The sequence below is a fragment of the Anas acuta genome, chromosome 3 (assembly GCF_963932015.1).
Source record: "Anas acuta chromosome 3, bAnaAcu1.1, whole genome shotgun sequence".
NCBI classification, from domain to species: Eukaryota; Metazoa; Chordata; class Aves; order Anseriformes; family Anatidae; genus Anas; species Anas acuta.
In genome coordinates, this window is record NC_088981.1 from 88,099,497 (window position 1) to 88,126,526 (window position 27,030).

At 39.2% G+C, this 27,030-nt stretch overlaps 1 protein-coding gene across 2 annotated transcripts in view; it reads left to right on the plus strand.

Moving 5' to 3' along the window:
- Positions 1-640: 640 nt before the first annotated feature.
- The window catches only part of LMBRD1 (LMBR1 domain containing 1), a 75,716-nt gene continuing 49,326 nt past the window's right edge, over positions 641-27,030 (plus strand). Inside the window, exons 1-6 of one of the 2 annotated variants that reach the window (XM_068678256.1) lie at positions 641-796; positions 1,351-1,527; positions 9,564-9,624; positions 19,363-19,460; positions 20,162-20,229; positions 25,433-25,521. In XM_068678256.1, coding sequence (XP_068534357.1) covers positions 737-796; positions 1,351-1,527; positions 9,564-9,624; positions 19,363-19,460; positions 20,162-20,229; positions 25,433-25,521 — 553 coding nt within the window. In that variant the 5' untranslated portion in view covers positions 641-736. Of the gene's footprint in view, positions 797-1,114; positions 1,259-1,350; positions 1,528-9,563; positions 9,625-19,362; positions 19,461-20,161; positions 20,230-25,432; positions 25,522-27,030 lie in introns of those variants that run through there. The other variant, XM_068678257.1, reaches the window with a different exon arrangement.

Sequence of the window (27,030 nt, forward strand, 5' to 3'; positions counted from 1 at the left end):
AGGAAGGTTATTGCCAATGTGTATGACGTAGCTGAAGGGAGGGAGCAAAGGAAGGAGCCAGGCTCTTTTCAGTGGTGCCCAGTGCCAGGACAAGAGGCAGTGGGCACAAACAGGAGCACAGGAGGTTCTGTGCAAACACCAGCAGCACTTCTGTGCTGTGCAGGTGGCTGAGCACTGGTACAGGCTGCCTAGAGAGGCTGTGGGGTCTCCCTGCTTGCTGACCTCCAAAAGCCACCTGGACACGGTCCTGGGCAGCCTGCTGTGGGTGGCCCTGCTGGAGCAGGGGTTGGAGCAGGCGGCCTACAGAGGGCACTGCCAACCCCAGCCTTTCTCTGATCTTGTATGTAGTTAAAACATCTCACGTGTTTTTACTGAGAAAAAAAAATAACAAAAAGACAGTACTTGATACCTTTATTACTTGATATCTTTTAGTGTATCTTTTCCCAAAGCCTACTTTTTTTTTTTCCGCGTTTCTTGGTGCCTTTTAAACAGGAATCCACTCAGGCTGCTCTGCCTCAGCCTGCCCACCAAAAAGGAGGGCACAACCCAGGCGGGAGGCAGCAGCCACTGAGTCGAAGTGGGACACCCACAAATCCAGCCCAGCCGGTGGAGCTCCACCTCGGCCGGGCCGGGCGGCCCCCGGTGCCCATGGTGCCCTTGGTGACACGGCGACACGCCTCCGCCTCCGTAATGGCCCCGCCTCGAAGGGGCGGGCGGCGGCTGTGACGGAGCGAAGATGGCGGCGGCCGCTTCTGAGCTGTTGACGGGGTGGTGCCTCTTCGGCCTCGCGTTGCTGGTAAGAGGAGGCTCTCTGGGCATTCGTGTGTCCCCAGCGTGGTTATTCCTTGGCTGGGGGCCGCTCAGAGCCTGCAGCTGCCCCTGTCAGGCCCTACAGAGGGTCGGCTTCTTCCTTCGTTTTCGCTTCCCGTCCCGCTGTTCCCCGTCCCCCTTCCCTTTAGGGGACGGGCAGACCCCCTTTCCCTTATCGTTCTCCTTTTGGACCCCCCAAAAAAAAACATAGGACAGCCAGGGGTTTTCCTCTCGCCTGGCTGCCCGTGTGCCCCTGGTGGAGCTGGTCCCGTGGCGTTGGGACGCCAAAGAGGGTCTGGGTGAGGGTGTGCGGCCGCCTCGTCTACCTGTCTGTGTACTCGGTGCTACTTGGGCTTAGGCTGTGACTGCTGCTCTGGTTTTGACAGCAACTACTGGTAGTGAAGGCAAAAAGAGTGAACGTTTAGAAGAATATAACGCTGATGATCAGGTACAAAGTGGCCCGAGACAGGGCCTAACTTTAGTAGCTGCTTTCTGATGTCTTTGTTGTGTTCATTGTAATTATACTTCCCTGTTTTACAGGCTATTTTGATTTTCTGCTGGGTTTATGTACGCAAGTATCAAAGTCGACGAGAAAGTGAAGTAATTTCTACCATAACAGCTATCTTCGCATTGGCAGTTGCACTGATCTCATCAGCACTGTTACCAGTAGACATCTTCTTGGTTTCGTATATGAAAAATCAAAATGGTACATTTAAGGTATGTACTTCTAAAATGTTAATTGTTTCTTTGAAAGAGGCAGCTCTCATGTTGAGAGGGGATTTTGTTTCCTTTCCGTGGTTTGTCAAAGTATTTAGAACTTTTGCTAGCAGCAGTGCTGTTGCTCCAGTTCCTGGAAAGCTGTGTACTAGGACTGCAAATACAATGCTGCTCTGCTCATTACTTGAACTGGATTTCAGTTTTCAATTCTATTACTTTATGTTTTTTCCTGTAAGGCTTTCCAAATTCTACTTGTTTCCAAACACTTATTCATTTTATTGTGTTAAAAGGAGTGTGTATACTATCCTTGGGTTATAGATACATCTTGTAAATATTGCTCTTCAGTACATTGTTATGGGGCATTCTAGAATGGAACTTGTTGCTCTATTACTTAGAAACATACTGCTTTGCTAATTTGTGTTTTAAGATTTGTTTAAATACTTGTTTTTCAAGCATTCATTTTTTCTGGTACTGAAACATAGCATAGCGACTTTACGTAGGTCTTTACCTATGATGTAGAGTGTGAGGTTAGCTGCTTGCAAAGCAGCTTAATACAGCTTTACTAGGGAAAGCTGAAACTCCCCTTAAGGGGAGTGGATGCGTGTGGCAAGGGAATATAGTAATATCTATTCTTGCTAGATACTGCCACACCTCAGAACAGGTATGAGGACCTATTGCACAGTAACTGTAGGGGATTGCTGTGTAACACGTTTTCAGTGAGATGAGTACAAGGATACTAGCATACTATACATTGAGAATAGTACTGAGTATTAAGAAGTATATTGAGCCTGACAAGGTAGAGAAATAGCTATGAGAAAATAATTCCAGATGAGAAAGTACATCTGCAAGGGACTAAGTAGAATTTCCTGTTGTAAAGGGATCTAGCTGGAGGCCTAGTTGGTGAATGCACTCTTCTCATGATTTGAGAAGCAGTTGTGAGGCCAAATGTAGTCATGCAGTCAGTACAATTTTAACTGAAGAAATGTGATTAATAGAAGGAACAGCATCATATTTAAAATACTGTTTTTTGTTCTAGGTTTAGAACTGTGTTAGTGGCCATGTGCTGTGGGTAAATGGAAGGGTGGGTAGATTCTATTTAAAATTGTGCCTGAAAGCAGCAAGCATCTGTGCTGGTGGTAAAGGTTTTATTTCTTCCAAGTACTTTTACTTGTGTTTCTGACACTTCTTGGTCCTGTTTAGTTCCTAACGTTTGTAGATGCTAGTTGTGGTGTGTCGTTCAATACTGCCCTGCAGAAGAATTCTTCCTTCTCTCTTAATGTTTAACTCAGTGAGTTTCTAGCTTTGCAGCAATAACTTGAGGTCTTCTGATTCAATGCAACACAAGTGTTGAAGTTGTGAAATAAAAATATGACCCTGGCCTTCCTGATAAAGTTGACGGAATCTGCAGTCAGAACATACGGACTTAGACGTAAGCAATAGGCTTTGATTCTTTGATTTCAATTTGAAGCTAGGAAGTTGTTGGCATGTTGATTTTCATGATTAATTAAGGCTCTTAACACTGTGCTGGATACTGTGTACTGCTTTTCTGCTACAACTTCAAAAGCAGGAGAGGCTGGATTGGGTTCTCGGTATTTCTGGGAATTGACTGTACTTACTTCAGACCATTGCTTCAAGCCTAGCACTTCCAAGGCTGGTGCTTAGCACTTCCACGTCTGATGCTGGGCTATGACTCTGGCCAGAATACTTTATTTTCAATGGCCAAAGTGACTTAGGCATTTGATATATCACCTTTCCTTGGTAAACTTTTGGAGACAGTTCTAGGTAGCAGATGTGGACCATATGTAGATCAATTATTAGTTCATCAAAAAATCCTTCAACTGGTCGATTTCAGAACTTGTGCCAAAAGAGTGGTGGCAGTTATACAGCTCCTAGGTACACAAGTTTTGCTTTACATGATCTCTCTTTTTCTCTGCCTCTCAACTGTGATTCACAGTGGCAGCGCTAAAGAGATAAGTCAAGAATATTCAACTTCTGAGTTGAGTATTCCACTTAAGGGGTACTACATATGGACTCTCAGGTCGGTTTTTAATCTATCTGACCATCCTGTCAATAAGTTGACTTTTCTGATATTTTTTTCTGTGAACACACTTGTAGCTAACTACAAGAAGTGTTGTGATTTAACCGTGGTAGGCAGTGAAGTCCCACACAGCTGCCTGCTTGCTCTCCCAAGGTGGTGTTGGGGAGAGAATCAGAAGGGTAAAACTCTCTGAGAACTCATGGGCTGAGATAAAGGCAGTTTACTAGGTAAAACAAAAGCTGTAAGCGTAAGCAAAAGAAACCAAGGAGTCCCTTCGCTCTTTCCCTTTGCCAGGCAGGTGCTCAGTCAGTTCCAGGAAAGCAGCGCTCTTCATGGGCAATGGTTTCTTGGGAAGAAAAACATCATCACTGAACAATTTTACTGCCAAGCATGATAACCATATGGCATGAAACATCCCGTTGGGCTCTTTGTTTCAGCTGTCCTGTTTGTGTCCATTCAACTCTTCCTCTGCACCCCTAGCCTCCTGGCAGTGCAGCATAACAAGGAGAGAAGTCCTTGACTCAGTGTAAGCACTGCTCGGCAGCATCTAAAACATTTGTGTATTTATCACCACTATTTTCATTACAAATCCAAAACATAGCATCATAGGAGCTTGTTAAGAAGAAAATTAACTTTTTCCCAGCCAAAATCAGGACAAGTATGTTGTGCTAATAGCAGAGGCTAAGCAGAAGCCAAGGTTAGTCTGGTGGTTGAAAGTTTCTGTGAATAGTATGTGTTCACTGACAAGTGAAGGTGTGTGTCCTGGCTACAAGGATCAGTTTAATTGTCCTGATAGTAGTAATAATCACCTGTACCAGATTATCCTCTGAAGACTGTCAAAATGCTGCTGTTTTTTGGATGAATTTTCTTAAAACAGTGTTCTGTAGACATTTTCTATCCTGTGGCCTGAGGTGTCTTCCTTGACAAGGGCTATGTACTATAACATGGTCAGCCCTGGTTAACCTTGGTGTTTTGTCAGTTTCAGTGGCGTTGTGGAGCTTAACAGAGTGTTTATACATCTTTCCATGATGACAAGTTATTCTTTACTATAAACAAATGGCTTGTGGCATCTGGTACCTGTTGGTTGTCTCACCATATGTCTTACTGTATTTCCCGAGACTCAACAGTGATAATGCAAGCAACTTGAGCAATTTTGGTACGTAGAGGCTTTACACTTACAAAGGTTTTGCAAAGGTCATGTAGTCCTTTAGGAAAGGAGCAGTGGCGCATGGATTTGGGTTGTCATTATTCTGTGTGCAAAGGAATTCCTTGAATAGAATAGTTCAATTGAAAGGGACCTACAAAGATCAGAGTCCAAAAACAACTGAAATATTGTATTTCAGAACAACAGTGCCTTATTATCATAAGTTGCTAACTGGACACAGCTGCTGAGGGAAGAACGAAGATGCCTCTGATGCATACTGCCAGGGGAAGCAAATGTTCTTCACAACTAATTTTCTATGAATATAACTACTAAGAAAAAAAAAGCACTCAAGGGAGCTTTTCTTTGGTTTTAGCGTTTAGTCTTAAACTGCCTTTTTTATATTCATGTATACACAGCAATGTTTCACTGATGTGTTTACATCTAACACTTGTAACTGTATTTAAATTTCCTGAGTTCTTCAGCGTAACTCATGTTAAGGTGTACTTAAGAGTATTAGCTTAGTGTAGGTCATCCCATTCATTGTATGTCCTTGCAATTTGAATCCTTTATCTGTCGATACAATGTACTGTTACAGGTATTGTAAAGGTGGTGTGATGCATTCTTGCTAAACTACATGGAACAGAACCAAGTGCAGCAGAACAGTGCAGAATGTGTGAATTCAGCAGATCTTAAGAGAATCTGTGGTCACACTTTCACATCTTAAACAGTTACAGAAGGCAGTAGTGAAATCTCACCTTCTTAATCTGTTGTGTATCTAAGGTATTTGCTGTGTATCCTGTAAATTTGGGTCATAACGGGTAGAGAAGAAAACAGGCCAGGTCTAGAGGCTCTCCAGATGAGTTCTTAGCTGAGTCCCGTACATGCTTGTCCAGTAAACTTTTATATGCCTATCAATTTGAGAAATACCAGCACTCCTGCTGACAATGTCTGAGCTCTGACACTCAAAAGGCAGCAGCGTGTCCCTTGACAAGGCAGCGCTGCTGTCACTAGCTTTTGAAACATCTCAGAGGAACTGGTTGCTGCTGATGAGCTGTGCATACAGATAACTTGCTGGTAAGAACAAGAATTTTTACCTGAGTTGGTGTAAAACTAAGTAGAGAGAGGCTGAATGGAAGCCTGCACAATAAGTATGCTCTGCTCTTAAGCTGGTTTGCATTACAGATTTTTCTTTTGTAGAGTAATACAAATTTTACCTTTGGGCACAAATGTGCTGTGGTGAAATAGATCTCTGTATCTATATCCATACATTAATGTAAGATAACATCTCAGCATTTTAATAAGCTGTCGTGTACACTTTCTGGTCTATTACTGTGTTCTTGTACGCTGCTTTATTCAAGCCACAAAATTCAAAGTGTTTATGATGTTTTGAAATTCTGTATCTTTATTCTGTTATGAAGCCTGCTAATACTCTTCTGGAGGTGGAGAAAGAACTTTTTTTGGTAGTTAAGTCCTATCAATTACTAGCTACCTCTTCCTGTAAGTGGCTGTGCCACTTAAGCAACAGGAAGACCCACAGTTGTTTTTTCTTATTCTTGCTTGGTGTGTGTTTTGAATCTCTCTGATTGTGGGAGAGACCTTTTTCTGAGACCTGCTTGAAAGTGCCACCTGTTCAGTTAGCACTTTTTTCCCCGAGGCGTAATTAAAGCAACACACTGCCTTATTTTTAACACGAGGCAAATTAAACACTTTAATATTCTGAACTTAGTTACTGTCAAATTCTTTTTACAGTCATACAGATGCCTAGAAATTTTTCTGTTGAAACACTGCTAGGGTTTGGGCCTGACAGTTTTCAAAGTCTGGGCTTCCTGTGTATGTGACAGGCACTTAACTTTAGGCAGTGTTGTTTCTAGCCCTTCTGTTCAAGTATTTTCACACTTTCATTTTGCTGATGAAAAATATCTGTATGCTTTTCTACTCCAATTCCAATTGGATAATGATCTAACTTTAAATGCTCTGTGTAAAGTGGCCTATTGGGAATCTTAATATATTAATTTGAAGGAAGGTGGCGCTGATTTCCTGAGATCACAGAAAAATGGCTATCATCTGAAACTGGTATGGTCTGTCATCAAGTCCACATTCCATGGGAATTTAGGCAATTCTGAGAGGACTGATAAAGCAAGTGTCTGAATTTATCTTGTGCAGTCTTAAGCAGCATTCTTACTTCCATGTTTCCTATGTGCTGTATCAAGTGTGTGCCTTCATACAGCAACTGAAAGGGCTTGAGTTCACCAATTTGAAAAAACCCTATGCATAGGATCTGCAAGGAGCTTAGATATCACTGGATCTCTTCTTTTTCCACTGATGTATTTTGGAGACATACTAGCACAACTAGTTAGCTTTCTAAAAGCTTTGCTTCTGGACAGCTGTCTTCCTGCTCTCTACTACGAGTAGAGTGGATCCCACAAAACCAGAGCAGTTCTGGAATGTTTCATCTGTACAGACAGGCTTGCACCTCTGGATCCAGTGCCTGATTTGGGCTGCCAACAATCATGTTACAGTCATGTTAAGCTTCCTTAATCCTATAGTTCCAATAGGAGAAGGAAAAAGGAATAGCTGGGTGCAATTACTAGTGTAGCTGTAGCAGCATCTTTGCTTCACTTCTCAGAACAAATCCTCAGGAGTGCTGTGTAACTGGATTCTGAAAATTGTTAGCATTTGCCCTTGCTGAATAATGGATATCAATGCTGCTACATCTGGGATATAAATTTTAAAATGCATGGATGGGTTTCCTGCAGTTCAGAGGTGAGATTTGAGATGTATTTATTAATTTCAGTGATTAATTTTAGCTTCTTGATCAACACGTGACTTTCAGATAGGAATTTCAGGAGGAAAGCAGGCTGTCCTTCGGTGTTACGTAAAAAGCTTCAGTGCTTATGCCGAAAACTCAAGGCTGGCATACAGTTAGTGTCTAAGCTCCACTGGTGAGTGAAATATTAAGTAATCTAGTAATTGTTCAAAAGATTGATACAAGGTACTGGTCTCTGAAGCTTAGTGTTTATATAACTCAAGTCTTACGTTAACTTTTGCTTTTCAGTTTGAACTTCTGAAAAAGAAGACAAGGGTTTAAAGTGGGTAGACAATCAGCAGAAAAACAAGTCTATAAGCTACGATAGCATAATAAACTCTTTGCCATTCTCATAGCATTTATAAATTTTAGTCTTGGCTATTCTATGATAGAAATGCTGCATGCAGTTATGTGTCTTAAGAGATCCCATTCCCTAAGTGCTGTGGGAATTGGCACAACATACTTGGTAGGTGCCCAAACAACTCAGTGTTCTACCTGGTCTGTAGTATTTTGTTTCTGAAAAGTATTTCTGTATCAAATGGTCCTCTTCTTGTTCCTCCATGCCCACTCATTTCCAGTTTTGCTAGAATTCTACAGACAGTAGGTTCCTTAGAAGTAGCCTTCTTGTATTTGTATTTATATAATACTGACAGATAAGAGGATATAGCTATCGTTATATACTTGTATTCTTTAATGTGTGATTATTTCAGTGTTGCTAAATACAGTTGGAACAGGAACTGACGTACAGTACTGCAGAGCTTCTGAGAAGTCATGGGTTTTTGTATACTGTTAGTATCTAGACCTATATGCTTGAAAAATAGCTTCAATACCTTAAAAAGCTATGTATGCAAAATCAGCTGTTCTTCCCAACAGAGCAAATTCTGCTTAGGAAACTTAACTCTGTCCTCTCTATCAGCTTGCATGTAGAAAATGCTTATCTCTGCAACAGAGCTTTTCTTTCTAGAAAGCTTTTCTTTTTTCCCAGACTTCAGTGTGGGATGCCATTTCTGTGGCTGAAATCCAGTTAAGTCGCTTCCAGCCTCAAGTGGTGTTTTGAGGCTGTTATTTTTAGCAATTCCCATTGTCAGACTTTGTGATCTAAAAGTAATGCTTTTCTAACTGAGAGGTAGGTAATAGCCTCAAAATGAGTACATCATTGACTTGATTACGTCCCTCTCAGTTTGCTTTCAGCTTAATGTAGGCAAGCCTCTAAGACAGTTTAAGCTGCAACACATCTGACTACAGGGCTGGGCGATTCATACAGCTAAGTTGCCTGTAAAATCTTTTTCTGATGTACTGTCCTGCTTCAAAGCCTATCATATGTTTTTTTTTTTTTTTTTTTTTTTTTTTTTTTTTTTTTTTTTTTTTTTTTTTTAGGAAATGCATTCTGAGGACAGCTGTGTCTCTGTAAAGGCTTGGCCTATATGCTTAATGTCAACTGTGTTACTCCCAACAGTCCAGAAGGAAAAGGGCTAGGACTGAGAATAATCATATCTCCAGGATTTTTTTTAACAAAACACTTTGAAGAACTGTTTAGATTAAGCTTCAAACTTGGTAGTTGTGTTGTCTGATACATATTAAGTGAAAATTAGTTTAATAAAAGTGGATATTCAGATTACCGCTTAAATACCAAGTACAGAACAACAGGAAATATACTCAGCTGCTAAAAAAAAATACACTAACACTTTTATTTCAATTATTCATTAAAAATATAATGTATTGTAACTAAAGGTATTAATTCTGGGAAAAACGAAACAAAAAACAACAACAAAACAGAGCTTTAAATTTTTAGCTAATGATCGAAATGAATATAGGCAGTTGGGATGCTACTGTAGTGTCTGTCACATTAAAGGTAGCATTTCTTAATCATAATGATTGGGTTGAACTTATTCACTTACACAGATAAGTTCAACTTAATATCAACAAACTGGGTCCTAATGCTTTTCATTAGGCTTTTGATATAAAAATGTTTTTCAGTTCTATAAAAATGCAATTGAATAAAATGTTCTTTTTATTTGGTGCTAAATGCTTTTATTCTGTTTTACTAGGACTGGGCTGATGCTAATGTTTCAAGACAGATTGAAGACACTGTACTTTATGGATACTATAGTAAGTATTTTTAACCTTTTCCCTCCAGTTAATAGGACCTATCACTTTCATACCTTTACTTAAAGATATTAAGTGTTCAGGGGTCATACTGGATTATTGCTATTTGGTTACATTAGTCCTGCACTTAGAGCCTTTCAGTGAAGTTTTTACATTCAAGTACCCCTCTAAAAATGCAAATAATACTGAAGGCTAAACCAGGAAAAGGCTAATGGCTTCTGTCATGCAATCTGCTGTTAGCATGTATACTGTATGTATTTAGAGGTTCATTTAGGTCATCTGATGGCTTTGATATTTTATTTTTTTTAGCACTCAGGATATGCAGTGGTGTGAAACTTGCCTACCGTGTGTACAGTCAGTGCATTTATGATCATAGCACTTGTTAAGATTCAACAACTACCATATTCATGTCTGGTGAGAATCTGCTGAGGGAACTTGGGTTATTTAGCCTAGAGAAAATGGGGGTTCAGGGGAGACCTTGTTGCTCTGCCTCAAAGGAGGTCATAACTAGGTGTGGGTTGGCTTCCCCTCCCAAGCAACAAGCAATAGGACAAGAGGAAATGGCCTCTAGTTGCACCAGTGGATGTTTAGTTTGGATACCACGAAAAAAATTCTTTACTGAAGGGGTTGTGAAGCATTGAGAACTGGCTGCAAATGCAAGTAAGTAGTCGAGTCACCACCCCTGAAGGTATTAACAAGTGCTTAGGGACAAGATTTAGTGCTTAGGGACGTGGTTTAGTGGTAGACTTGGCAGTGCTAGGCTAATGATTGGACTCTGCTCTTAGAGGTCTCTTTCAACCTAAATAATTCTATATTTATATATTTTAAAATTATATATTTTTTGAATCAGTTCGAAATAGCTTGTGATTTGCAAATAGCAAATCAGTTCACAACTTGTGAGGTTGCATGTGTTGTCTGACAGAGCCAGTCTCACAAACCAGAATGTATAGGTTCATGCTGAGTGAAGCCTAAACCCAGAACTGGTAAAAATAAAAATAAATAAATCTGTGGTTTAAAAAATGAGCTGTGTAACTACTAATTTATCTTCTACAAAAGTTCTTTACTCTAGAATAGTGGAATCATGTCACGTGCTTTCTACTCTTTGTTAGGTTCTTCACTAATGATGTGAATGCTCTTCAACCTTTTCTCTGTACCATCTGTATAGATACATTAAACTGATGAATGAATTCCCATGAAATAGTTTGGGCTAACTAACCATCGAACGTGGTCTGGAAGACTGGAAAAACGTTTTCAAACCACAAATGCCTTTTCTGAAATGAAATCAAGTGTATAATAGATTCAGGCTGTTTACTTTTGGATATAAGTTGAATCTGTTGCTTTTGTTATTGAATAACTTGAGACTGCATCCAACTGAGCTTTGGATGAGAAATGTTAAAATATGAACTCTTTACAAAGTTCATATATTTGAGTTTTAATTAAAATCAGCTAATTCCTTTTAATAGAATTTGATTTTTATAGACTGAAAAACCTTGCAATTATCTGTCTACTAGGGTTTCATCTAGTACTGTACACCGGTACTCTATGTTGCATCTGCAGCAGATACTTGGAGAGATACCTCTAGGTTAGACTTTACACTAAAAGTTGTCTTAACAGTTACTTTTTAAACTTAAAAAAAAAAAAAAAAAAACTTTTAAATTTTTTTTAACTTTAAACTTTTTATTTTTTAACTTTTGTTTTTGGTTTAAAGACCTAAATTTTATGGAGTGGCTTATATTTTAGCTAAATCTACTTAAGAAGTTCACTTTCATTACTTTCGTGAGGAGAACTTACCTGTTTCTGCCTTGTATTTGAAATGCTGTTACGATTCAAAACCTAGTGTAACATCTTCCAGATTTAGTAGATCATTGGTGACTACCAGCTCTAGTATGGTTTGCTTTTATCCACATTAAGATACAGAAAGTGTTAAGACGTTGCCAAACTTTTTCTAGTTCAGAAGTTTTGGGAGATAATCTTTTTTAAACCACAGTGCAGTACCCGTAGATGTACAGTACACAGTGTTTACTTGTAGTTCAGATGTGAGATTATCATTTTCAAAGGGTTTGTTTTCTTTTATATTTGGGATTAGTCTAAAGAGCAAAGATAAGTCTCTTTAAAAGCAAGATATCTCCTAGTAAATCCTGAACTAACTTTTGTGATAGATTTCAAACTTAAACCTGAAGAACTTTGAAGTTCTTGATTTTGTTTTACCTGGACAGGTCTGCCCAAAGTTTTGTATGACTAACGTTTTATTTCATAGTATATCCTCCAGATGGTGGTAGAGATTTTTAAGATGCTTCAAAATATTTTTCTTTCGTAACTTTTAGTTTGAGAAATTGATGTATTTTTATAACAACACTGAAGTGAACAGTAGTAGTAACATTTTTCAGAAGCCAGCATCATTCCTGTATAAAAATGCAACTTGATAGTTCACCTGTCTGTTTAGGTCTAGTTCCCCTGCTGCTGTTGCACAGCACAATGAAATGAAAGCTGAGAACGAATAAATTAAACAACTCTTCTAGTCTTGTAATACTATTCAGTTTTCTTCTACTCCTATCTTCTAACAGTATGTGGTCTTGCCATGTTTTAAAATAAATGGGGTGACTGGAGTGAAGTTGCTTTTTGTACCTAGCCCTAGTATTAGGGATGTGCATACCAGTACTCTCTTTCAAAAAAGTGCACTAATAGCTGTATAGGTCTCAATCTCTCCTGTAACTGTATTGTACTTGCAATTCACAGTATGGTAAGTTGATAAGTTTAGGTCACTGCCCTTTAGTACAAGTCACTTGGAGGCTTTGGTTTAACTGCTGCAGAATATTAAGGATTATTTTACTGCCTGTGTTGCGATTTACTGAGAAAGCTGTCACTAAACTTAAAGAGGACGAAAAAAAAAGAAAATGGGTAGGCTCCACAAGCGGTCCTGTTTCATACCCCTCTGATAGATTGCTTGGCTTGACTATTGATGGAAAAGAGAAATTGCTGTGTACTGGTAGAAAGCAAAATAAGGCAACTCAGAATGAAGCTTGAAATGCAGCTGTTTCAAAGTGGGACTTAATGTAAGTGCTTAGCATAGGAAAATGGTTTACTGATTGCTTTGAAGCCCTAGCAGCTTAGTGTGTTAGTTACTTCCCAGGTAGTTAAATACTCATCTTGCAAGTGTTTGGTACTGGGTCTTTGACCCAAGGACTTGGGCTTCTAGGAAGTAGTAGGTGGAAGCTGAATGCAGCTACATGCCTTCTCCTGTGGTCAGAAAGTGAAAACATGCTAAATATTGTGCAAAACTTGCACAGCTGTACATGACAAATACTGGATATGACAAACAGAGTGACATTGATCAGAGAAACCACTGCCCTCCTAAGAAATATGGCTTTTGAGAACCAGTGTGCTAGAACATAAATTGGAAGATTGTTAAGAGTATTGGCACTTTGCTAAAGTACTTGTAACTGTCCTGCTTCAAACAAGTGTTGTGTGATGAACACCTGGAATTCACTACTGCTTTGTATTCGTTAACTATCAGTGGGGAAAACAGGCTGGCTGTCCTTGCTTTAAAAATTATTTTACCAAGCCTTTTGTTAGATGTGAGGAATATATTGGGGAAGAAACAGTTGTCTGTAGGTCTTCAAAAGTAGCTCGTAACTCAGATTCGCAGTGGAAGTGAGGGAGTATATAACAAAGCACTGTTTTAAGCGTTTCTGCAAGGCATCAGTATATAATGCCATCTGGAAGAGCAGATGGCTTGCATGATGGTAGAGATTTTTGATCATATAAGGTTCTTGAGCCTCCTGTAGTCTCTAAGGGATTTCAGGAACTGTATTGTTCTCAGATACCCTGCATGAAATCTTCCCAAGCCTTTCAGGTGTTCTAGTTCCTTCTACCTAGTGCTCTTTGCTGTTCCTTGTTGTCTCCTACTCTTCCTAATTGTCCTCACGTACTTCTAGAAAAAAAACAAGGCAAAACACAATGAAGGGACCATGGCAGTAATTTACTGGAAGATTACTGCCAAGCCTGAGTCTCGCCGCTAAAGTGTCTTTGTATTGATGTGGTACAAATTGTCCTTTAAACAAACCTTGCCACAGAATTCTTGCTGCGGATTGCTTGGACTTGTTCTGTGACAGTAATCAGCATTATGCTGCCTATATGGTGCAGCCCTCTTGCAGTGGCATTGCTTCAAGCTTCTGATACAACCCAGAAGAAATGCTTTGAAATGGCAGTTGAGCCTGTGAGCAAGTGCAACGAGCAATCACCGAGTTATAACTGAAGTGCATGGAAGTGAAATAAGGAAAACTCAGTCAGTTATGCCACAAGGTCACAGGCAAGGGAGCCAGGGGTAAGGAAATATTTATCACTTGGCTGACTGCTTGCTGCTGCAAGACTTCTGACTTTGAAGGTTAACTTTCCAGGGAGCAAACAGCCCTTTTAGTGGGCAGAACAACAAGCAATTAGATGCTTGCCTGTAACGCTTTTGAGCCGATGAAAGGTGTTCCTCTTAACAATTGGGAACAACAAAAATTCACAACTCGGATCAGTCTGTTCCCTTGTGTTGATAGAAACTCTGCCAAGTCTTTTAAAATTTTCTTTGTGATATAATAGGAAGAAAAGCCATTTTACTCTATTAGCTGTGTAGCAAGTTTTCTTTTAGGAGAAAGAGGAAATCAGGAAGCTTTCTTCGTGTGCCTCTCAGGTGTTTCTCCTAGGAAGCTTTAAGACTTTACCTGATGAGTGAATGAAAAGGTCTTAATTAAAATGATCGTGTGTGGGAAATGCAAAGACAAAACTGCTTTTAAATTCACTTTTCAGTGGTATGGTCCTGTGACGTTACCATGGTAACATGGCTTTTCAACCGCTTGAATCTGCTCTGGGCAAATTGCAGAGCTGTTGCAACAGGGAGGGTAAGTTGGCAGTTGGTGGGTGCTTGTACTGTGCTAACCCAGACTTAGGCATTAGTAGAAATTCACTCTGACTTACACAAGTGGTTGGAAAGAGGCCGCTGCTCACAGCAGTTTGTTCACACCAGTCTCCAGCTGGATGCTGAGTATCTCCAAGGCTGGAGGCTCTGCTACATTTTTGAGTAGCCTGAGTCAGTATCTGGCCATAGGCAGGCTAATTCTTGCTTAAATGAACATTTCTATATTTCAGTTTGTGCCCATCTTCCTTTTATCCTTTACCTTTGTACCATGTAATCAGGTATTTATATGCATTGATAAGGTTCATTCCTAAGCCTTCTTTTCTCCAGGCTAAAGAGTCCCAGCTCTCACAGGGGCTCCTTGCCATTTTGCTCTTCGTTAGGCCCTCTGTTTTATGTGTGTCTCTTAACACTGGGAGCCCAGAACTGGATGCAGCACTCCAGACCTGCAGTGCTGGTAGGGCCACACTGAGTCCAGGGGAGCAACCACCTTTCTTCTCCTGGTGGTGACATACTTCACGAGGCAGCCTAAGACGCTGTTGGCCTTCTTTTGTTTGCTGTGAGAACACTCGTAGATTTGTCTCGTCTGCCAGTGTGGTGAGCTAAGGTGACACAGCAGAGGGTCTAACACACTGGAAGCGATGCAAAGAAGCGTTAACATGACGGGTGGGTGGGGGAGGGAGGGAAGTGGGACCACTCCTTGGATCAGATACAGCTTGCTCACTGAAGAAGGCCTTTCAGCATTTGCCCGTCGGGTATGATCAAGTAAATACTCATCATTTTGTTTTTTTGTTCTTAGTGTGTGATGCTGATATGCTTCATTGTCCACCTCTCAAGTGTTTGTCTAGAAATAGTTATATCAAAATAGTGTTTTTAGCTATACTTATGCAGTACATATTTAAGCAATCTATTTCATTGAACTTGGAAGTAGGATATATCCCCATAATACAGCTTTTACCCATGTCTTAAACGAATCAGTAATATTTTTGGCATGTGCTTTGTGGACTGGAGGAGACTTGCATCTAGAAGCAACTCCTGCATGTGAGGGTATACTTCACTTGCAGAGTTCATCTCTATGGATTTAGTTTGTCTAACAACCAAGAAAACAGCTGTAAATAAAAATCAAAACTAACCGTATTTCCTTGAGGGAGAAAAGTGAAAACTCTTCCACAGAAACAAAAGAAATGACCAGAGAAGCTGTGGTTGCCCCATCCCTGGGAGTGTTCAGGGCTGGGCTGGATGGGGCTTTGGGCAGCCTGGTCTGGTGGGAGGTGTCCCTGCCCGTGGCAGGGGGGTTGGAACTGGGTGGTCTTTGAGGTCCTTTCCAACCCAAACCATTCCATTATTCTCTAATAGCAGATGACAATTTTCAACATCTGGTTATACTTGCTGCTCCTCCAAGTGTAATTGTAGTTCCTTGTCAGTACCATAACAGCATCAGTCTTGCAGCTGCCTTGTCTTTAATGTTGTTTGTCTCTGTGAAAAGGACTAGGTCTGACTAACTCCAGTTATAGCTGTTGAAGGAGCTATAAAGAATGAAACTGCAGAAAGTGACCAGGCCTGCATGACTTCCCTAAATATCTCCTCCTATTGCCACCCTTAGGAAGACAGTACTGGGTTTGATAAACTATCAGTCTGACCAGATCCTTGTATTCTGTACTCACTGTCCCAGGATATTATTTTCTCAAATTTGTATTGAGAATTGCAGAAAACAGATTTCTATTTCTGCAAGCTTTTGCTCGTTAGATTCTTCCCCTAGTTTAATAGCCAGCACCCTCTTCTTTGGAGTGTTTAAGGCTTCTGCTGGTGGAGCTGTGTGTGAAAGGCATTCATTGATACAATCTGGAATGAGACTAACCCATTGGGATCAGTCTTTCCCCACCCTTCTGTAGATAGCGTGGGACCAGCTAGGTAGGTATTTCTTGTTATTATAGAAGTATTATCCAAAAATAGCTCTTACTGTATCTTGCTGATTTGAATATTAATATATATTTGGCCAGATGTGGCTTGGCTTTTCTTAATAAAGACCAAGAGCTACATCTGGCTCCCTCTTCAGGAAGTTAAGGGGCATTTTTAATATTTGGCTGACTTTGGAGTTGATCGCAGCTGCTCAGGCAATTCCTGAAGAACAATTCCACTGCTACCAGTTAAAAGTTTCAATGAATTAAAGCCTTTATGTCTGCCAGTTGATAGAAGTGTGTACAAAAGGAGATGGGCAATACTTTCTCTCAAATTAGTTGAGAGTCAGCTTGGTATAAGAGGGCTTAGTGGGATCTTCAAAAGGTTTTATCCTTCATTATGCCCAGCTTTACTCCATTTTCCAGAGGATTCAAAGCTCTGCTACTTTGGGTTGCACAAAAGCAAGGCTAAACTCTTCTCTATTGTTCTGCTGGCATGACACTAAGCCAGTATGATTTTTTTTTTTTTTAATCTGATAAATTCCTGAGTATAATAATAAAATGGAAACATCGTTGAGAACTTCGATTGGATTAACTATGACTTCAAGGAAAGTATAGTTATTTAACCTTTTGGTAAGGCTAATCTGGATAGGAATTTGCTTTGCTTACATTGGCGAATAAGAGAAGCTTATAGATGTTAACTTCAAAGTTATGAAACTTAGGATGTCAGGAGCTTAATATCGGGAGTTTTGTATAAAACTATTTAGAGCTGCATAGACTTGGATCTAAATTCGATTTAAGTATTCTGGTATGCAAACATTATCTTAAACCTCTTGTATGGTTTTCATGTGAGCCACTGGATGTAGAAAAAGAAATGAGTTTGAATTTGAATAGAACTGTTAGTAGCAATACCTATTTCTTATTGAATTTGTACTGGATAAAACCTTGATTTTTTGTATGGACATGAACTCTTTACATCTTGCAATATATTACTCTGAATGGTGGGTTTGTGGAACTATTCTGGTCATGTTTTGGACTTTCTCTACTGTAAAAATTGGATCTATATAAAAACACTTAAATCAGCTGCATTTATTTGGTGCACGAACTTGACTTAAGTATTTATATGGTCATGGTAATGAACTGTTAAAACTTCAGTAAAATGTTTCACTTATGGAAGTATCTCTGTTTTAACCTTTATTGTAATAGCTTAAGCCTGCTAATTCATAGCATGAGTTGAGAGGCACCACTTACAGTCTGGAAGCTTGGAATAAATTACTTTTGGAAAAAATCTTCATATTATATTCTTGGCAACGAATTTACTAAACTCCTGTGACCGTCTTTTAAAAGCTGAATGCGGTGGTGTTAATAGCAGTATGTGGAAATAGTTTTTGGAATTGTTTCGTGTACTGAGTTGAAAACTTTGCTTAGCTGTCTTACTGTGTGCTGCTCAGATGCTTGTGGTATCAGTGGCTTTTTGCAACCTTTGTAAAGGCTGGGCAAGCTATACAGCAATTCAACAGCATCAAGCAATGCAGTTAAATAAGACAGTTCAACAAAAGTAGTTCAGCTGGTGATTAGGTGATTGTCAGTGGCCATTGAGAAAGGTCCTCTGCTCCACACTGTAGTAGATCAGATAAGCTCTTGATATTAGCAGGAAGAATTAAGAGAAATTACCAGAAACAGTTTTATCCTATAAAAGCATACCATACTTAGTTTTCAAAAAGCAAATAGTTCAAAAACAAATTCAAGATAGATATTTAGCTATGTATTTGGTAACTGAATGGCAGCAGCTCAAATTCAAAAAGGTCTCTAAGCTTAGCATCAGAAACCTAAAATGTTGCCTTTAAAAAATGAATCAAGATACTGCAGTAATAGCATTTTTAGGTAGTACCAGTGTTTGGTGTAGTGGCATGTGGTAGCAGTATTTCACTCAAATCATAGATAATTTTTGAGGTTTGAGTCTTTCTTCCTATATTGCTTTGGAGGAAGCATGGATTGGTCCTGTTATTTGGTGAGTTGTGGCCATACCCCGTATGAGTAAGGTACGCTGAAGCAGGTTTACAAGACTTAAACTTGGAAGCAGGGTGTTTTCTGTGCTTGCAGTGACCTCTATGGGTTGGTTATTCAGATCTTTAATGATGATTGTAATTTGCATAACCAACTATTACAGTGCAGTTTATATTTAGGACTTGCCTAAAGAAAGGCAGATCATAGATTTGAGAGATTTGATTCCTTGAAACACAATACTGAAGCAGTTTACATGCTGTTCTAGAGCATCTAAGAATGCTTTAAGATTGTTTCAAGTTATCTAGAACTGAATTTTATTTGTGTTGAATGTGAGACAGTTTACAAACAAATCAAGAGCTATTTGTTACACCGTTTGTTACACTCCCACACCAATTCAGCATGCTAAATGGTAGATGCGCATAACACTTTGAGATGTTTTCTCAAAGAATGACTTATCTTGAACTTCTCATTCACATCTAGGTAGTAGGTCTCAATACTCCGTTTAGCTTCATCAGCTAAAATGCTTTTTAAAAGTGATTTTGTGGAAACAGATGGGTACTCTGAATATATTATCCAAGATAAGAAGTAACAAAACTAAGTAAGGAATAAAGGAATTGTTAAATCCTGTTCTCTGTTCCCAGAGTGCTAGTCTTGTATGTCACTGCGTGCAGGTGATTGCTTCCTTTAGTCTTTCTGTAATTGCTGAATTGAAGATTGATCTGAAATCTGTAGTCCAAACAGGTTAACTCCAAAGGACTTTTAGAATGAACAAAACAACAATAATTCACAGGCTGACTGTTAAATTTATTAACTTTTCAGTGCTTGAAATTGAGATCTAGAATGAGAAGAAACTAGTCTTTTTTTTTCTTTGAATTACTATGTAGTAAATGAAGTGCCAATATAACTGTCTTTTCACTTAATTAATCTTTTTCCTAGCCTTGTACTCCATCATATTGTTCTGCGTCTTTCTGTGGATACCCTTTGTCTATTTCTATTATGAGGAGAAGGAAGAAGATGATGGCAACACATGCTCAGTAAGTGTACCATAACAAAGGGAGTTAAAAGTTCTTACGAGATTTTTCTTAGAATTCCTGGAAATACCTGTGAACAGGCTCTGAAGCAGAAGACAGGAGGATTATGCTGATTCTGGGGTAGAAACTAAATCTGACTATCTTGTGCTTTCATTTTCTGAAAGTAGGCGGTAGTAATTTACGTGAAGCTAGCAGTTGATGTCAGTAATACACTGAAGATTTTTGATATGCATAATGTTCCAAGGAACACAAATGCATGCCAGTAAGCTGCGAGCTTCTCAAATGAAGAATCTTTTTCTTAGAGTCTTGTAATCGTTAATCACAGTCCCTTTCAACCCTATTCAGTTGTAATATTAACATGAGAGAGAAAAACTTCTAATTGTAGCCATAATAAGCAATAATATAAAATATTGGTAGTAAGAATTTTCTTTGAGCGTTTTTGACCTGAACAAGTACACCCTGGCTTCTGGCCACAGCTGCCCAAGTGCATCGCTTAATGGAAGCATAATTCAGTGTCATTGTTCGTAGTCCTCAAGCCACAAGACTCCTTAAGAGTATATGCTACAGACTTGGACCTAAAACTACTCTTGCTTATTTTGGAGGTTCTCTTGAAAATCTGTTGTGTTGAGTGTGCTTTTTAATAACCTGTTGGATAAATCCCTTTGGATTTATGTTAATATTATAATTTTCTTTTTAATATACAGCAGGTTAAAACTGCACTCAAATATACTCTGGGATTCCTCACAATTTGTGCAGTTCTTCTCTTAATTGGGTAAGTATTTATATTGAATACTAAAGAAGGATATGCGAAATAGAGCCCTAAATGGAACTTTGTTCTGTGCAAGATGAAAAAGTTATATTGGTTGAGCACAGCATAATGTAACCAATATCTAGTTTATCTCTATTAAGGCTTAAATAACCTGGGTATTGTACACCTGAAAAGCAAGTGTTTAACTAGAAACCAAGCTGATATTTTCCTTAATTGCAGAGGTACTTGTGCTTCCAAGTTCTGACTTTTTGTGCAGTGTGAATATCCATCAAGGATGTGACGGTTGCAACTTCTATTTACAATTGTATTGATACCTGAAGTACACCAGGGTGTAAAAGATTCGTGCTTTTCCTGCTTGCTGTTTCTATGACCAAATTCTTTTGTGGACATCCAAAATCAGTTCTTTGGAATGTGAGTAGGTGTAATGTTTTTAGTACTACCCCCAAATGGAGATCTTCTGTGGAAAAACATGAATATAGTGTGGGGTAGTACTTTATAGAGTTGTGCCTTGTATGCAAAACACTTCACTGGAATTTGTTTAATATGCAGATACTACTGAAGTGAGTAACTTGTTTGCAACAAATACTATTATTCTGAAATTCCAGTATTACAAAATCAATTTAAGATCACCATTAAACATGACATGCACACCAATATTTAATGCTTCTAATGTATGCTGTGCCATATGTGTTTTGACTGCAGCAGTAAAGCTGGTAAAATTTACAAAATGTGTGTTAAAATGATACATAATGAAATTCTAGAAAGTGAAGTAGAAACTAGCAGAATTAATGTTTTTCATTGTATACTGCCTTATTGTTTTATGGTATCGTTTCTAGTTTGGAGAAACTTCAAAGTAGGATTCTAAGAATTTTAATGTCTTTCCAATTAAAAGTAGCTTATTGGCTGCTATGAGAGACTAAAGGACTTAGAGTTAGCTTAATCTGGATCTAAAAATATTACTAAAATGATTTGACAAAGCTGTTTCTCTAATCATTGACTGTAATCATACTCATAAATGTACTGTATAACGTATATTTTGGGTTGTCATCAGAATCATTCTTTTGTTTGCTTTTTAGAAATAGGAGGTTGCTTGCTTCTTTAAAGATAGTTTGGTATTAACATCATCCTGATGCCCTTGCATTTGAAAAGCACTCTTGTTATTTAGGAGGCTGTTGCAGAAAATTTACTCTTGGCTGCCTGCTATAAGGGAAACGACAAGACTCAACAGCTCAGTTCAGGAAGAAAATGAGAATTGTGCTGAGGAAAAATGTGGACTTGAGTCTGCAGTAATAGTGGGTGTATTCTGAATGTTCATATACACGTTGTTATGGAGGAGTTGGTCCGCTGTCTGCACAGCAACAGCGAAGAGCAATATTAGAAGTCCTACTGCCATAGGAAAGAGCTGAAAGAGTGTTGGAGTTCAAGTCTCAACATGAGGAGGTTAATTAAAGGTGGGACTGAGGACAATCTTGCAGTACTACCTATTACACCTAGCATTTACAATTACACCTAGCAGTAGCAGATTTAATTATTTTTTTTTTTCCTGCTGGTTGTGAAAGGTAAACACATGGTCAGTATCAGACCAACATTAAACCAGACTTTATGCGCTGGTTTTATTTTTAGGAGGCCAGGCTTAGGGGATGAGGATAGACTCATGCACAGAGGTTGCAATAGCTAGAGGTTGCAATAGCTAGAGAGCCTGGAATGTTTCCTGTTAACTTCCCAGTGAAATTAGCTTATAGTCTGACTTCTTCTTGTGCTTGTATGGTTAGTGTATGGTACCAGAACAGAAGTTATCTTGGTTTAGCAAGTTGTCTGTATCGCTAACAGATCTTTAAGTAGCTTGGCTCCTTTAAAGATAGGAGCAAAGACCTCGGGGAAACCTTTCCTGGGAAACCTTTCCTGTGCAGGGTTCCTCAAAGAAACCATAAAAGCTGGCTGAGCTGGAAGTCAAAAATTTATCTTACTCTTATCTGAATACGTATCTTGCTCTGTTAGAGATCAATGTTATTATTTTGGGAAATGTAATATTTTTTTCTTCTGCCAGTTCACCTTGGTTTTTTTTATTATAAATATCATTAAAAGCAAAGAATAGACAAACTTACACTGGGATGCTCAAAACTAAATTTACTTGTAATGCAGTTCCCTTCTTAAAATTATGTGCTTCTTAAAATTAGTTTAGTATTTACCACTAAATGTCATGTGTTTGGATGCAAGGAGCTTGAGGTTCTACAGTCTACATTAAGGCACCTCTATACAGCAGCTTGTTTTGAACTAAAATACTTAAGTTTGAGGCTAATAATGTTTGATTTTGAGCATAGCTTCCTTGGCTATCAGTGTTTATAATTAAACTTGTTACCTTACCTTTTCTGGAAGTATTATGTTCTAAAAAGCTATGCACATAGCCCTAATTAACCTATAAATAATTGTGATTTATAGCAGAATTCATTTTAGGGAAGTGAGTTTAAAACTAGTTTGGGACTCAGTTGCTAGAGACCACAGTTAGTAAATCTTACATCTTTGATTTAAGGATCAAATTTGACCTGTGTACACCTGTGTGCTGTTAGCTCTGCCAAATGTTAATAGTCTTAAACTGCTTGTCTAGCATTTATTTTTCATTCTGCAGGGTAGATCTTGATCGTGATATTCCCAGGAATTGTTTTAAGCAGGAGATTGGTTTGACTCTGTTCTGAACATTAGTACACTTGGTAATTTCTTTTCTGCAAAGAGCTGCAAGTGCAAGACAACAGTATTGGCTGCTCTGTTCACTTGAATTAGCTGAATTCCCAGTTACACCTGTAAAACTGTGTGTTGGCGTTTGCACTCTATTCACTCACTGTCAATAGACTGACATGTTGTAGTGTGCAGGTGAATAGTTACTTAGCAAGTCACTGTCTTACTGTGTTGATAGCTACTATGGTCCATTGACCATTTAATCAATGTAGCAAAATGGTTGGCTTCTGTCAAATTTTTTCTTGTTTAATGTGCATGAAAAATAGGCCTAAACTGCTCTGTATCAGTATCATGATGGCACAATGGATGGGCTGTGTTTTAGAGCTGTTTTGGGACTGTGGGCTGGATGCTGGTCTGTAGACAGCTAGGCATGCTGGCTGTGCCTAGCTTGTGTTGTGTCCTGGTAAGCTAGAGGTTAGCAGTCAAAGTGGGCTGGTTACAGTCTTCTGGCTTAGCTGGCCTCTAGTTAGGGGACCCTGTTCTTGAAGGTGAAATAAGTTTCTTGTTTGGGATTGGAGACTGTGAATTCATAGCTACTGCATTCCTTTCCAAGGCCCTTCTTGCTGCATGGAACTTGAGCAGGAGCAGAATCAGAGATGTCTCATCGAGTCAGGATTTAGCTGAATGCTAATTGAAGAGCATGTATTACAGGGTACTATGCCTTCTATTCTGCTTATGATCCTTTCATGTGCTGGTTTGTAGGTACTCAGCAAAAAAAAAAAAACAAAACACCACCACCACCAAAACTATTGCTCTTGGAGGAAGAAACTGGCAAGTTATATTCTAAGATAGTCTTCCATCTCTTTTGTTCCATCCATGTGGTCCACAGACAGCAAATTCATACTGATTTTTGAAGTGAAAGGAGTTGAGCTCACTTGGCTTGCAATTGCCTCCTATTTTTAAACTTTTTCAGCAAATAAACTGCAGGTTTTTGTGTTATCTCTTGCAAGTAGACAGCTCTACTTCACTTGTTTTAGTACCTGTGATTTGATCTTGTCTGGATACAATTTTGAAGAGAGAATTAGTACTAGAGGCATTTGCAAGACTGAATCTGTAAGCCAGCAAGCATGTGTCAATTCAAGTATTAGCCTTAGTCTAGATGAGACCCTTTAATTTTGTTTGCAGGTTAATGATTTGTTTTTGAATTGATAAGTGTGCATAGTTTAACACTAATCTCTGAAACACATGCTTGTATTCTATACTTGAAGTTCAAGGCATATTCCTGGAAGATGTGTCATTCATTTATTGGAACTTAAAGCAAGAATCCCATTCTGTACTTTTATTTATGCAAAAGTCCAAAAGGTACTTGTGAGCATTCTTTCTAGATTTTTGTCTTCTGTTCTTGTAATCTTTATCTGAATTTCTTAGTTTTCTTCCAAACTGGCTTCCTTGTGACTTGTAGGCTTTCATAGAATGGTTCAGACGGTGAGGGACCTTAAAGATCATCTAGTCCTGTTCTCCCCGCTGTGGGCAGGGACATCTTTCATGAGATCAGGTTCCCCAAAAAGCCCCATCCAACCTGACCTTGAACACTTCTAGGGATGAGGCATTCACAATTTCTCTGGGTAACATGTTACAGTATATCACCACCTTCAGAGTGAAGAAGTTTGTCCTAATATCCAACCACATCTTTCCTCTTAGTTTGAAACGATTGCCTCTTGTCCTGTCACTGCGGGCTCTGATGTCTTTCTCCAGCTTTCTGATAAGCCTCCTTCACATATTGAATGTCTGGAAGCTGTGATTTCAGATTGGTGTAGAAGTACTGTTTTTCTAGCTCTTCAGTAATAAGCTGTTGTCTGTGGAGGTGCTGAAGAGGTAGTCTTACTATTGGACTTTGAATGGGATGGCTGTTTTATGTGGCATTCTTCTAAGCACTCTGCAAATCTCTTTCCCTGAAAGGTCAAAAATACTTACTGGGCTTCTCTGCAATTCAGTTCTCTCAGGCAAAACACCAAATAAGTGGAATGCATAAGAAGTATTTCTATAGTTGTAATGGAGGGACATGTCTATGTTCCACTAAAATTTAATTAAATGCTTTCTGTGGCAATCTTGAATTTTATACTAGTTTTCAGTAATGTAATTTTTATAAAAGAATCCTTCTAAACTGGTAGTTTTTTTTGTTGTTTTTAACGTCTCTGCCAATGAGTTAAGCCAGGTCAGTAAATAAACACAGGACATTGGTTACTGATGCTTGAGTGTAAGGTCCTTGCCTCTGTTAGGACTGGTAAAATTAAAAATTGTTTGTTGACCTCAGACCTGACTGTGCACAGGCTCACACATGAACTCTGCTGATCCGAATGTTCCATATGTGAGGAATGTGTATTAAATGAAACACTGCCTTCAGAATTTTTGAAGCTTAACATCAAACATTTTTTCTTCAGCAATAAATGGATTTCTGTTTTCTTAAGTTGGAAGTACAATTTTTTGATATTTGCCTAACTAGGGTAAGTGAGACAACTTTGTTTTGTTACAGGGCTTTTGTTCCTTTGGATATTCCCAATAAGAAGAACTCCACAGAGTGGGAGAAAGTGAAGCTTCTCTTTGAAGAATTTGGAAGTAGCCGTAAGTTTAAGATCTCTTCTGAGTTTGCTATTAGCTTATTCTGGCATATTTACCATTAACTGAACAAAAGGTAACTTTCCTGGTGACAGTTCTCTAATTTGAGTTTACCCACTCCCCTGCAGTTATTCTTCAGAATAAGCTTTGGAATGCTTTGAGCTGCTGATTCCACAGGAAAGAATTAAATAATTAAAAAGAGAATATAGTATATTAGTTTCCATTTCAGGGGGCACTTTAGGTTGCCGGAGTTGGTTTCTCTGTCCCATACATGCTCCTGCACTTGTGCATCAACTGTATGCATAATGCAGCAGGCACTTAGCTCTGTTACTGCTTTTAATTTTGTGGTTGTCACACAGGTCTGAGGATTCAGTTAGTAGCAGTGCTCTTTGCAAAGTCTTTCTTAATATGAACTCTGTTTTAAGCTTTTCCTGCAAGCACAAGTGATAAGGAAGCCAAGTGCATTGTTTTGTCATAAATTTTGCTGTCACTTTGTTTGTCTGAAGCTAGAGAAGTGTTCTGACAGGATGGAATAAAATGTTTCCTAAACTGTTGATATGGGTAGTGACAGTAGTTGAACTGAGATGCAAGCTACTTTCTCTAAGCAACATTGACATGGCTGTCAATTAAATATTCAGTTCTGTAGCTGTCTTTGCTCTGCAGCATAGCATAGCCAATGTTTAGTTCTAGTAAGGTCATCGAGATGCTGGGTTGGGATTTGCATGCCTGGATTTGATTTCTTGGCTCTACTGCTACTGGCGCTTTCCTGTGACTTTAACTTGGTAGGATCAGGCAACGGTCTTCAGACTGAAGAGACCTCAGGTTATCTGGTCAACCTCCTGCTCAAAGCTGGAAGTTGTAAGGTCAGATCAAGCAGCTCGGGGCTTTATCAGCTAGTTCTTGAAAAACCCTTACAGATGGAGACCTTCATCTCATGGTGAAAAATAATGCTTCTACCCAGCATGAATGTACATGCTGTAGCCCTTTGTCTCCCATTCAACCACTGTACACCATGGAAGAGCCTGGACTCCACCTCTTTAATAAACACCTCGGAGGTACTGGCAGGCTGTGTTAGGTCTCTCCAAAGCTGGCTCTGTTCCAGTCTGAACAAGCCCAATTCCCTCAACCTCTGTATATGATATGTGCTCCAGCCTCTTGGAAGCAGGCTAGTTTTTTAGAATGGATGCTGGCTAACAGGTTGAATGAAAGCTATTTTGCTCAGAGTTCTTGAATCAACCACAGAAAGGGGGAGGACATGAGGGAGAACACGAGGCAGTGGCTCAGTTCGCAGTTTCTGTGACTGGGTGCAGACATGAAACCCATCTGTCAAAGTTAACTTCTCTAATAGCTACTATGCACAACTGTGCTGCTATTTAATGAGAAGTTCAAGGAAGCTTGCCAAGTTGTGTCCTCATAGGCAGGATTAGGGACAGGGCTGTTATGCAGAATTATGCAGGAGGATTCTAGAAGCTTGATGCCTTTGGGAACGAGTTTGGTATCATTCTTTCCTTCCAT